This window comes from Mustelus asterias, chromosome 11, assembly GCF_964213995.1.
Source record: "Mustelus asterias chromosome 11, sMusAst1.hap1.1, whole genome shotgun sequence".
Taxonomy (NCBI): Eukaryota; Metazoa; Chordata; class Chondrichthyes; order Carcharhiniformes; family Triakidae; genus Mustelus; species Mustelus asterias.
Window position 1 is genome coordinate 74,743,286 of NC_135811.1, and position 13,045 is coordinate 74,756,330.

The window sequence follows — 13,045 nt, forward strand, 5'->3', positions numbered from 1 at the left end:
TGAACTCACAAGGCACTGACTCAGATGAGAGTCTACCACTGAGTTAATATATAATTGCAGATACCAAACTTGATCTAATATGATCCTTAAGGTTGCATAAAGCAAGATTCTTGTACAAAGGTGCCTCATGTATGTTCATCACTAACAAATTCAAAATTACTACATCTGTAAATTACTTCATTATCACATCTTTTCTGAAAATCAAACCTTTCCAATCTACCTTTCTTTATATCAAAATAGGTTAATTTTCTGCTATTTGCATTTCCAGGTTTTTTTCCTCTTGCTTTCGTAGAATCATAGAATCCCTACAGTGCAGAAAGAGGCCATTCAGCCCATCCAGCCTGCACCGACAACAATCCCACCCAGGCCCTATCCCCGTAACCCCACGTAATCCCCCTGACACTAAGGGGAAAATCCCACCAGACCTGTTCCCTGTAACTCCAAATATTTACCCTGCTAATCCCCATAACCTACACATCTTGGGACACTCAGAGGAAATTTAGCACGGCCAATCCACCTAATCTGCACATCTTTGGGGTGTGGGTGGAAACCGGAGCACCCGGAGGAAACCCACGCAGACACGGGCAGAACGTGCAAACTCCACACAGACAGTGACCCGAGGCCGGAATTGAACCCAGGTTCCTGGAGCTGTGAGGCAACCTCTGTGCCACCGTGCCGTGTTTCACTATCACGTGCATTTTATTCATTATTGATAGTATCTTGGTGAACAGGAACACTTCAGTTTGATGTATTGTCAGTCAGTCTAGAAACAGAAACAAAGTGATCCAGTGATTCAAGAATGGAATAGGGAAAGGCCATTCAGCTCATCAAGTCCATTCTTTCCAAAATAAACTGACATGTTGCCATGAGACAAATTTGATGGGAAGCCCCTGTTAGACTGGGGCTTGTATGTGTGTCTGTTGCAATGTTACTGACGGACGTATTAGTCCATATTGGTCTCCCAATGGGAGATCATAAAGAATCTTAAAACTAAAAGAGTGGCACAGTGGTCAGCACTGCTGCCTCACAGCATCAGGGACCCAGCAGGTGGGGAGGTCATGTGATGACATCTCCTAAAATGTGTCCAGCCAGAGCTGGCAACCCAAGTTGTGGCTGAGTGAGGACTGGCAGTGCCAGGCGAGCTGCTGGATAGACTGCCATGCAAACTGGTGTTGCACAGCATTCATATTGTGCCCCCTGTTGTCTAGCTGTGAAGTTGCACCATTGAGGTCGGAAGATGACACTGGGAATTGCCTGCGATGTTTCAGCGAAAGGAAGTGAAGGAATACCGTCAGGAAACAAAGCTATCTGCATTGCATCATCCAGTGGCCTTTAAGATAGTCAGTCGTTTGGATTGTGACTCATGAAGTTGGGTCCCCTTTAAGCTGCCTTAAAGGGGTACTTGTGTCAGAAGGCAAAAGGTGTTTAAGGATGACATGGGTCCTTTAGCAACGCAAGTTAGAGCTCGTGGATCCGGATAATAGCGGAAGTGGTAAATGTATAATTAGTACATTTGGCACGGTGCCCAACGAACATATTTAATGAATAAAGGTCTGCAGTCCCGAGTGGTTATGCACAAACACACTGGGGGAGGAAGCGGCTCCATGGATATTCCCCCAGCCTCAGAGATGGCAGAGCCCAGCAAGCAGAGGAAAAAGACAAAGTTTATAAAGTTGGTGCACTTGTTTGCAAACAGCTTCAGCTAAAGTGCTGAGTGGGAGCACAGAGAGGCGGATCATTTAGGACTGAGATGAGGAAAAATGTCTTCACTTTAGGACTTTGAATCTTTGAAATTCTCTACCCCAGAGAGTTGTGGAAGCTCCATCATTGAATATATTTAAAACTGGGACAGACAGATCTTTGGTTTTTCAAGAAATTAAAGGATATTGCAGGGGGGACGAGGGGATGGGTGGGGGGACGGAGGGGGGGGGGTGGGGAGTGGGGAGGGTGCAGGCAGGAAAGCAGAATTGAAGGCCAAGATTAGTCATAATGATTGGTGGAGTAGGCATGATGAGTCATATGGTCTACTGCTGCATCTTATTTCTTGTGTTCTTATTGATTTCAATCTCCTCCTGAGAACCCAGTCTTCAACCAAGTCTTTCCCATGTATTGATATCCCTGCGGTAGTACTGGAGACTTGTGCTCCAGAACTAGCCACGTCCATTGCCAAACTTTTCCAGTACAGCTACAGCACTGGCATCTATTCAGAAATTTGGAAAATTGCCCAGATTATTTCTGTCCACAAAAAAAGCAGGAAAAATCCAATCCAGCCAATGACCGCCTCCTCACTCCGCTTTGAATCATCAGTGAATGGGATGGGAGGTATATCCACAGTATCATCAAGAAGGATTTACCCAGCAACAATCTGATCACTGACCTACATCAGGGACACCCAGCTCCAAACCTCATTACAGCTTTATTCCAAACATGGACATTGGAACTGAATGCTGGAGGTGTGGTAAAAGTGTGTGCATTTGACTGGATATGACTTGAAGGAACCTGAGTAAGTGGAATGGGAATCAGGTGGTAAATCCAGCACAGGTTGGTGTAGTAGCTAGTGCAAGTTAGAGGCCAATCAGCACAGCCGGAAAACATTGCTGCAGGAATTCCTCACGGGAGTGTCCTGGGCCCAACCATCTTCAGCTGCTTCATCAACAACCTTCCCTCTATCATAAGGTCAGAAATGGGAGTTTTGACTGATGATTGTACTGTTCTCAGCATCATTCGCAAGTCCTGAAATATTGAGGCAATCCATGCCTATATGCAGCAAAACTTTGACTAACATTTATCCTTGGCTTATAAATGGCAAGTAGCAGTGACCATCTCCAATAAGAGAGAAATTAACCACTTCCCCTTGACATTCAATGGCGCTACCATTGTTGAATCCTTCACCATCGACATCCTGAGGGTTACCCTTGATCAGAAACTGAACTGAACCAGCTATATAAATACTGTGGTTACAAGAGCAGGTCGGAGGCTGGGAATTCTGTAGTAAGAAGTAACTCACCTCTTGACTCCCTAAAGCCCGTCCACCACAAGTCACAATGTATGGAATACTCTCTGCTTGCCTGGATGAGTGCAACTCCAACAACACTCAAGAAACCGAACACCATTCTGAAGAAAACAGCCTGCTTGATTGGCACCTCACCTACCAGCATAAACATTCACTCCCTCCACCACTGCTGCACCGTGGCAGCAGCGTGTACCATCTACAAAAGATGCATTGCAGCAACTCACCAAGCTCCTTAGACAGCACCTTCCAAACCAACGATCTACCGCCTAGAGGGGCAAAGGAAGAAGATGCATGAGAAAACCACACCTGCAAGTTTTCTGCCAAGTCACACGCCATCCTGGTTGAATGTATATCATTGTCATTGGATCAAAACTGGAACTCGTTCACTAACAGCACTGTGGATATACCTTTTCAAGATCTGCAGTATTTCTGGAAGTCAGCTCTCCACAACCCTCTTGAGTCAATTAGGGACGGGAAATAGAAGCATTTTTCAGTGATACCACATCCCATAAATCTACTTTGAAAGATCTCCCATGCAGGGTTTCCTGGGGGGGCAGATATTGGACTAAGGTATAAAGAGATAATTAAACACCCATTTTAAACTCCCATTTCCCATGGTTACTTTACATAATGCTTTGATTTTGTTTTGCAATTTATAACTGAGTGACAGGATTTACTGCAAGTTTGGAAGTCGAGGAATCCTTGTGTTGGGGGCTGTGCCTTTGAGACACTACAGTGGTGGGAGGACATAATTACAGTGTATAAAGTTTACATGGAGTAGGCTTCATTATAAATGTGGAAAATGAATTTATAATGGCAAATGTTGCCTCAAAAGCATAATCAGAACTTATTACAAAAGAAGTAAACTTTTGAGACAGGAAAATGTTAATAGATGTAATATATTTGGTAAGTTGACATTAAAAAGCTTCTTTGTGCAAGAGATGTATAGAGGGTATTAGTGCGTTGTCCTAACTAACGTTCACTAATTGTGTTTTTTGATTACTGTTGCAGTCAATACTGGATCACATGCACCTGAAATGCAAGTGTCATGGTTTGTCTGGGAGCTGTGAGGTGAAGACCTGTTGGTGGGCACAGCCTGATTTCCGGGTCATTGGCGACTATCTGAAAGACAAGTACGACAGCGCGTCTGAGATGGTGGTGGAGAAGCACAGAGAGTCCCGGGGCTGGGTGGAAACCCTCCGCGCCAAGTACGAGCTCTTTAAGCCCCCGACTGAGCGTGATCTTGTGTACTATGAAAATTCGCCAAACTTTTGCGAGCCAAACGCGGAGACGGGCTCCTTTGGGACCAGGGACAGGATCTGCAACGTCACTTCTCACGGAATCGACGGCTGTGACTTACTCTGCTGTGGCCGTGGACATAACACCAGGACGGAGAAACGCAAGGAAAAATGTCACTGCATATTCCACTGGTGTTGCTATGTCAGTTGCCAGGAGTGCATTCGAGTGTACGATGTACATACATGCAAATAACAGGACACACACACATACACGCAAATAAGGTCACACAATCTGGAACCTTCCAGTCATTGCTGGGGGACTAAACAAACATTATGCACTTTACTGTGCATATATATTGCAGAAATGGATTCTGGGGAATGTAGTCTTTTCACCAATCTACTCAATTTCTCTTTGGAGCAAGTAGAGTTTTCTAGCTTAAAGAGAAACTTACTTTGAACCAAAAAGCTCATTGTAGAAAATAGAGAAGTCAAGTGATTATTTGATCCAAAAACTGGTCTGTTGGGACTACTTGCTCTCAACTTGAAATTGTGGATTGTCATTTATTCTGATGGAAAACAAGAGAGCCTTTCCAGGGATTTTTAAATTTACATAATATCCCAAGCTATCGTCCAATACAATAATTTTTTTTGTTTTGTGTGTCCCACCCTTCCACTTTACCGTTTGGCTTTTACACTGTGCGGTTGCCAACAGATTTAGTGATGTAGGCGTTTCCATAGTTATGACAATTATGTGATGCTGTAGCTTGGCTCAATCAAAATGGTTAATTCCTCGATAGATGGGGCGAGGGAAGGGGGGAGCCTCGACTCCTCAGAACTGCTCAGTATTTGGGTGGATCTCATGGTGGACTGGGTTGTTTTATGTTTCCTATCCCAGAACTGACAAACAAATTCCGACTGGAATCTGATTTTCCCTGGGATTCAGGCCGGCCCCTGGGACAGAGATGAAAGAGAGGAAGGAACGACTAGTGTTTATAAATGATATACATATTCATGTAAACATATACACAATAAACTGAAGAAGTGCAGTCAGGATTTTCTGGAAACTCTGGGAGGATATAAAGTAATGCTGGATGATATATTAGACTTTTGCATTTCTGCAGTAAAGACCTTTGTAGAAAAGTCACTTGACCTTCATAGAATGGAATTATCAAAGATATATTTGTCAACATAATTATCTAAACTGAAACAAACTACCCCAGAATGACAAATGTTTGAACTATTGGTTTCAAAACTTGCAATCCTGAGGACACTGCATTTTTAACTCAATCCCAAACTCATTTACGATTTAATACTTTCAACTTTGAAGTAACTTGTGCAATTTCTGAATTTAAATCCCTTCAAACCCAAGAATAAAGACTATAACCCCCAGAATCCTTTGCAGACTGCAATATCCGACATGGCTTCAGTTGGCTGAAATACAAGCTGAGGTATTAACATTGTATTAGCAGCTTAATTCTCCAGCTATACATTTATTCGATCCCCAAGTCAAAATATATCAGATAAGACCCTCGTAATAAAACTTCCTAGTTCTTTAGGATGGTGACTGTATCACACACCACACCTGTTCTAAGTATTAATACTACCTGTACTCTCACCTCCCAATCTGACCTTTACAAAATGATCAAACGTTGAGATTTGAGTGGATCTGTTGGCCACATCCAGCTGATGTAGACATGACCTCCTCCTTCATAGGGACCTTGATCCACCACCAACTTAAGAGTAATTTTACTTACATACAATGTGCCTTCTTTCTGTGAAAGAAAAAAGATGGGATAAGATAAAAGAAGCAAGGTGGGAATTCAACGTAGAGCCCCATGGATACCTTTCCCAGAATGAGTGAATAGTTACTTCGAGCAATGGGCGTTGACATCCTGTGCTCTAAAAATTAATTAAAAGTCTGCAGTATTTATCATAGCATTTTTCTACCTTGTAGCCTGGAAGTACTAGCTCCAGTTGAATCTGTATTGCAAGTTGCTATATCCAAAGTTTTGTACAAATTAGGTGTTTGACCCTTTGATTTTATATTCTTAAAGCCTATGTTTTTATAATTATTTATTGCACAATGTGTATATATATGACTCAACTGAGATTATATATTTGCAGAAAGTGTCTTATCTGCTGTTTCTAGTTTATAAACTTGCCAAGGTGGCTTAAAGGCAGTGTGAGCTACATTTACTATCGTGCTTCACTCGTCTATATGGAAGCGGATGTTAAATGTACAATCTCCTCTGTCACTCAGTGTACATATTCTTCTGTTAGTATTAGAAATAGCTACCAACAAAGAAATAAAATTTATTCATGTAGTGTACACTGGCGTGCTGTGCTTTCTTACTCAACAACTCACACTTACTAAATGTTTTTCTTTCCATCCCCGGGCTACACCTCTGCCCAAGCAGATATTAATTCCCACTGTCGTGTGGTTCCACTGCTGCTGCTCACCCTTGCTGAAGATGCCCTCTTTTGAGCATGAGGTAGACAGTGAGTGTCAGCAGGTGCTTTTTTGTTCATTTGTGGGACATGGGCATCGCTGGCTGGCCAGCATTTATTGCCCATCCCTTGTTACCTGAGGACAGTTGAGAGTCAACCACATTGCCGTGGGTCTGGAGTCTCATGTAGGCCAGACCAGGTAAGGACGGCAGATTTCTTTCCCTAAATTAGTGAACCAGATGGGTTTTTCCGACAATCGTTTCATGGAATCAGCAGATTTTCAATTCCAGATAATTTTTTATTGAATTTAAATTCCACCAGTAGTGGGATTTGAACGTAGTGCCGTAGTGGGATTTGAACCCGGGTCCCCGGAACATTAGCTGAGTTTCTGGATTAATAGTCCAGCGAAAATACCACTAGGCCATCGCCTATTTGACAATGGAAGCTGTCACAGCTGAACTGAATCCCGTCTTTATTTACCCCACCTGCAAGTATCAATGTGTAGCAACCAGGGCAATAACATTTCTGACTGGGATCAGTTCACACAGCCACTGTTGATTAAACTGGGACCTTGCGCCTATGTATTGTTTTCACGATTATTTGGGATGTTGGATGACACTGTCAGGGCAGTATATACCACCTATCCCAAATTTCCCTGAGGGTATATTATGTGTGGGATTGGAATTGCAAGTAGACCAGATCAGGAAGGGATGTCAGGTGCACTCCTCTGAAGGATATTAGTGAACCAGGTGGATTTTTATAACTATTTGGCAATTTCTAGCATTGGTTCATACATAGAATCATAGAAACCCTACAGCACAGAAAGAGGCCATTCGGCCCATCGAGTCTGCACCGACCACAATCCCACCCAGGCCCTACCCCCCTATCCCTACATATTTACCCACTAATCCCCCTAACCTACGCATCTCAGGACACTAAGGGCAATTTTAGCATGGCCAATCAACCTAACCCGCACATCTTTGGACTGTGGGAGGAAACCGGAGCATCCGGAGGAAAGCCACGCAGACACGAGGAGAATGTGCAAACTCCACACAGACAGTGACCCAAGCCAGGAATCGAACCCAGGTCCCTGGAGCTGTGAAGCAGCAGTGCTAACCACTGTGCTACCGTGCCGCCCTATCTATTGGAGCAACCATGTCTTTAATATCTACCCAACTCATCCAATAAGCCTGTCCCACTCTCCTGAAGGCTGGATCATCATGTACTTATATGTAATAATAATGATATGTAATAATATTTATAATGTAATAATATTAATAATGACATGTAATCTCCTGGGAGGGGTGAAAAAACAGACTAAAACTCCAGGGTCAAAAATGGGGCATGAGACCCTCTGGAAAAATCCCCAGGCAAAACAGATACTGACCTTGAGTTGACCTCTCAGCCAGTAGAGTTAGTAAATGCCATGGGTCTATTTGTCATTTTCTTCAATAAATAGCACCTTAGCATTCACTAAATCAGAGTATCTCAGTGTAGTCGAAGGTTCAATTGTTCTTCCCTCAGGGTGAAAATCAATTCTCAGATATTACTGTAGCTCACCTCACCGCTAGTAGCAGTTAGTCTGTTTCGGCAGACGATGGACTGTGTCCAGCGTCTGTGTCACCTGGACCGAACATTGTTGTGCTGTTAGAGGCCGGTCTCTGTAGCGTGCCAGTCTCCGCTGCAGCTGGCACAGATGAAAAGCATTGGCAAGAGATCAGCGGCTGTTTTTCCTTCCTCTGGGACTCTGTCCTGCTAGCTGATCATTTCTGATAGCCCCTGCTTCCTATGCTCTCTCACTAACTGTTTGTCTCCAGATATTCCCGTCAGCAGCAAGGACAATGCATCAGCTCTGATGCTGGTCAACTTGAGGTCTTGCTTGCTGACATCTTTGTATCACAGATGTGAGCAACCCATTGGTCTCGTGCCAGTAGCAGCTTCGTCATGGAGCATGTCTTTGGGGATGTGGTCATTATGCGTTGGGCTCACATGACTCAGCCAACTGGGTGGCCACTGACTCAAGAAGGCATGCTGAAGAACTTTCACATTTGGCACTCTGCCCTGCCAGGAAATGCCCAATACTCATCTGAGACAGCAGAGGTGGAAGCTGTTCAGCCACTTGGCTTGCGTAAGCCGAGCATTCTCCCCTGCGTAATGGAAGTTGCTGAGCTGACAAGCCTGTTATACATAGAGCTTTGTATCTCCAGTCAGTTTGCTGTCAGTCCACACATGCCTTCGCAATTTGACATGAACACTGCGGCCTTGGCGATCCTGGTGTGAATTTAGGCATCATGGGGCAGGTGATTGTGATGCATGGTATATGAAGCTCTGTGTGGCCTCCTGTTTGACGTTGTCAATGTTGATTGAAGGTGCAGCGTCTGTGTCCTGGCCCACAGTCTGGGTCTTCCTGATGCTGATTGTCTGTCCAAATTCCTTGTAGGCCCAGGAGTGAGCATAATGTCATCAGCAAACAGCTACTCATGGATCAGGACTTTATACATTGTGGCCCTGGTGTGCAGCCTTGACAGGTTGAAGAGCTGGGAATCAGCTCCAGCAAGTAGGTGGACACCCTCATTTGAGTCACTGGAAATGTTCAGTAGTGCCATGGAGATAAAAAAGTGCCAGGGAGTTGCTGCCAGGACTGCAGTCCTGCTTTACTCACTGCTGGTCTCTGTGACGATCTTCCATTATACTGGACAAAACTACACATGTTCCCATGGGAAGAAGAAATGATGTCCAGGTGGGCAGCTTACTTTCCGCAGCAGTTTGAAGAGTCCATCTCTGCTATTGATATCAAAGGCCTTGTGAAGGTCTATAAAGGTGGAGTGGGCTATACTGCTCACGGCACTTTTGTAACTGCCTAAGTGAGAAAGTCATATCAGCCATCAATCTGCCAGATGTGAAGTCACACTGAGACTCGGGGTTGATACATGATAAGAAGTCTCACAACACCAGGTTAACGTCCAACAGGTTTATTGGTAGCACAAGCTTTTGGAACGCTGCTCCTTCTTCAGGTGAGTGGGAGTTGTGTTCACAAACGGGGCATATACAGACACAAACTCAATTTACAAGATACTGGTTGGAATGCGAGTCTTTAGAGGTAACCAAGTCTTAAAGGTACAGACAATCTCAGTAACTGTCCTGGCTGGAGACAATTCACACCTCTTTAACCTGTGCTTAACCCTCTCTCCACTCACATTGTCTGTACCTTTAAGACTTGATTAACTCTAAAGACTCGCATTCCAACCATTAACTTGTAAATTGAGTTTGTGTCTGTATATGCCCCGTTTGTGAACACAACTCCTCACTCACCTGAAGAAGCAGCGAGACTCCGAAAGCTTGTGCTACCAAATAAACCTATTGGGACTTTAACCTGGTGTTGTGAGACTTCTTACTGCGCTTACTCCAGTCCAACGCCGGCATCTCCGCATCATGGATACATGATGCCAGGGTTTGAAATCTGGCCAGAGCAGAGCAATCAAAGGCTTTTCCCCACAATACTTAGTGAGAAGCTGCCTCGGTAATTGTGAGTTACTGCAATTCCCCTTTGATTCTCTACAAGGTGACTATGTTTGCTCTACAAGGTGACTATGTTTGCATCACACATACCTCGAGGCACAAACCTTCCAGAGACACAAGAGTTTATGGAAATGCTGCAGCAACGCTGGTTTTCCACTTCTGATGATTTCAGGTGGAATGCCTCCCAGGGTTCTACCACTGGCGAGATGGTGATAGTTTTGTTGAGATCCACTGCAATGGGCTCACTATCCAACTTCCATTTAGGAAAGTATGCTGAGGACTTCTTCAGTGACAACATTCTCCACAGAGCCGAGTTTGACAAAGTGCTCCATCCTCTCCATTTAAGGAATGATCTTCCCCTATCTTTGTCTTCAAAGGAGCTGTCTTGGTCATTGCTGGCTTCATTGCTCTCTTAATTCCTTCAAACATCCCTCTAGAATTCCCAGCAGGTTACACACTCTGGCAGAGTTTCAGTTGGTATTGATTGGTGCAGTGTTGAGCAGCTCTGAGAGTTTGGCTTTCTGAGTTCTTGCTTATAATTCATGAGGGCTCTCATTAGGGTTACAATAACTCATTCCATTTGTGTTCAATAAGCCTTAAACTAGTCAGCAGCCCTCTGATCTCTCTTCCCGTATGTAGGGAGTGCAGAGTTATAGATAGTGAGGTATAGATGGTGCAGGTGATCCAACTTTGACACCACACTCTGGCCTTGAGAGTTGTTGTCCAAAGCAGCCTGATTGATGAATGGGTCAGTGCTGAGAGTAATGAGGACACTGTTGAGTGTGGTACGTGTGGTGATGATAAGGTCTATCTGGTCCCTGGGGTACAATCTCAGATGTCTTCAGGACATCTTGTGCTTAGTTTGGACATAACTGTTCATCAGACAGAGTTGAGGGTAACAGCATAGCTCCAGCAACCTCTGTCCATTTTTGTTCATCTTGTCAGTTCCCTGATGCCTTATGCATGTTGGCCTGGCTGTGTATAAAAAACAAAGAATAATACAGCACAGGAAAAGGCCCTTTGACCCATCAAGATTCCTAATTCCTAATCCTTATTTAAACCCACTTCTTGTTGCCCATTTACGGCTTCTATCTCTCGCCTCCCGTTCATGTGGCTATCAAGTTAATTCCCTCCCTTGCATTGAAGTTCCCTAGTAGGTACAAGCCTTCAGTGCTGGAAATTCTGCTGATGTCAAAGCTGCCTGATAAGTGACAAGTAACCACCATCAGGATTCCAGATTCTCTGTCGGGGTTTACTTCCTACACCACCTTCTCTCCCGAGGCACCCACAAGGCAGTAGGGCTATTTGCTTATAGCTGGGGTTCTGGTTTGTGGGCAGCAGTGTGTAACTACATGCCGCTGGGCTTGCATGCTACACACCTGAGGTGAGGGGGGAAGGATCAGGGGCAGGGGCTCCTCCAAGTTCCCTGCAATTTAGCCTGAGCCCATGAGGTACCCAGTTTCCATATGTCACCCCAGGGAAAGCACTATATAGGGCTTGTTAATGGAGAGGCCATGAACTGACAGGGAGAGGTATACAGACCTGGCTCTCTTCTTTGCTGCAGTTGTTCTGCTAGCTGGTGGGGAGAGCTCAAAGTGAGAGGTGATAGCAGATTTATCCCTATGCACCACCTACTATCTGAACACACTTGGCTCAAGACATTAACTAGAGACCCACAGCTAAAGCTGGCAGATATCTGATACTTGAACACAGGCACCATCCCAGCTTTCCAATAGAATCACTGGGTAACTTCTAGGAGCTGAAATCGGGAATATTTCCCAGCTAGTCCCGATCACTGATGCTGTACTAGCCCAAGGATGCCAAGAACTAAGTTTAGTTAATTCAGCACAATCTCAGAGATCGATCTGGGGGTCTTGTTCAGTATCACTCAGTATGAAAGCCAGGATTTATATTATTCATGCAATAGTGGAAGCTGTGTTGCTGGACATCATACTTGACCAGATTAACAAACAGTGAATTATCAGAATATAGGCATTGTCTTTAACTTGAACTTCCCAAGAGCAACATTTTTAGATGAAATATGAAATAATTCAACACTGAGTGTCTGCTGGCCAGAAGCCCGGATTATATATAATTTATTACAACTAAAACGGATACCAGATTGATCCTATGTTTAATTCTGACTGAGAAGAGCCAATTTTGTAATATTTTCTTTTGCTGCATCACAGCTTGTGGAATGATCCCGTACTTGGGTTTTATGGAATGTGGCTCTCTGCACATTATACAAAGCACTAATAACCAGTATAGAACTGATACATCCATGACTCACTTACCACGAACTGCTTCATTCACTTCAGAACTCCAATATTTGTTCATTTATTTAAGTGCGATGATGCACTCAACAGCTCACATTGCTCTGCTATAACATAAGCTCAGCAGGTCTGGCAGCATCAGTGGAGAGAGAAACAGAGTTAACGATTCTAGTAGAACATAGAACAGTACAGCACAGAACAGGCCCTTCGGCCCACGATGTTGTGCCGAGCTTTATCTGAAACCAAGATCAAGCTATCCCACTCCCTATCATCCTAGTGTGCTCCATGTGCCTATCCAATAACCGCTTAAATGTTCCTAATGTGTCTGACTCCACTATCACTGCAGGCAGTCCAATCCACACCCCAACCACTCTCTGCGTAAAGAACCTACCTCTGATATCCTTCCTGTATCTCCCACCACAAACCCTATAGTTATGCCCCCTTGTAATAGCTCCATCCACCCGAGGAAATAGTCTTTGAACGTTCACTCTATCTATCCCCTTCATCATTTTATACACCTCTATTAAGTCTCCCCTCAGCCTCCTCCGCTCCAG

At 44.3% G+C, this 13,045-nt stretch overlaps 2 protein-coding genes across 2 annotated transcripts in view; both read left to right on the forward strand.

Moving 5' to 3' along the window:
- LOC144500595 (proto-oncogene Wnt-3) overlaps positions 1-6,579 on the forward strand; it is a 403,721-nt gene extending 397,142 nt beyond the window's left edge. The window contains exon 4 of the mRNA XM_078223762.1: positions 4,025-6,579. Coding sequence (XP_078079888.1) covers positions 4,025-4,504 — 480 coding nt within the window. The 3' untranslated portion in view covers positions 4,505-6,579. The remainder of the gene's footprint in view (positions 1-4,024) is intronic.
- LOC144500596 (ADP-ribosylation factor 2-like) overlaps positions 1-13,045 on the forward strand; it is a 384,154-nt gene that overhangs the window by 72,029 nt on the left and 299,080 nt on the right. The gene's annotated exons all lie outside the window — the stretch shown is intronic.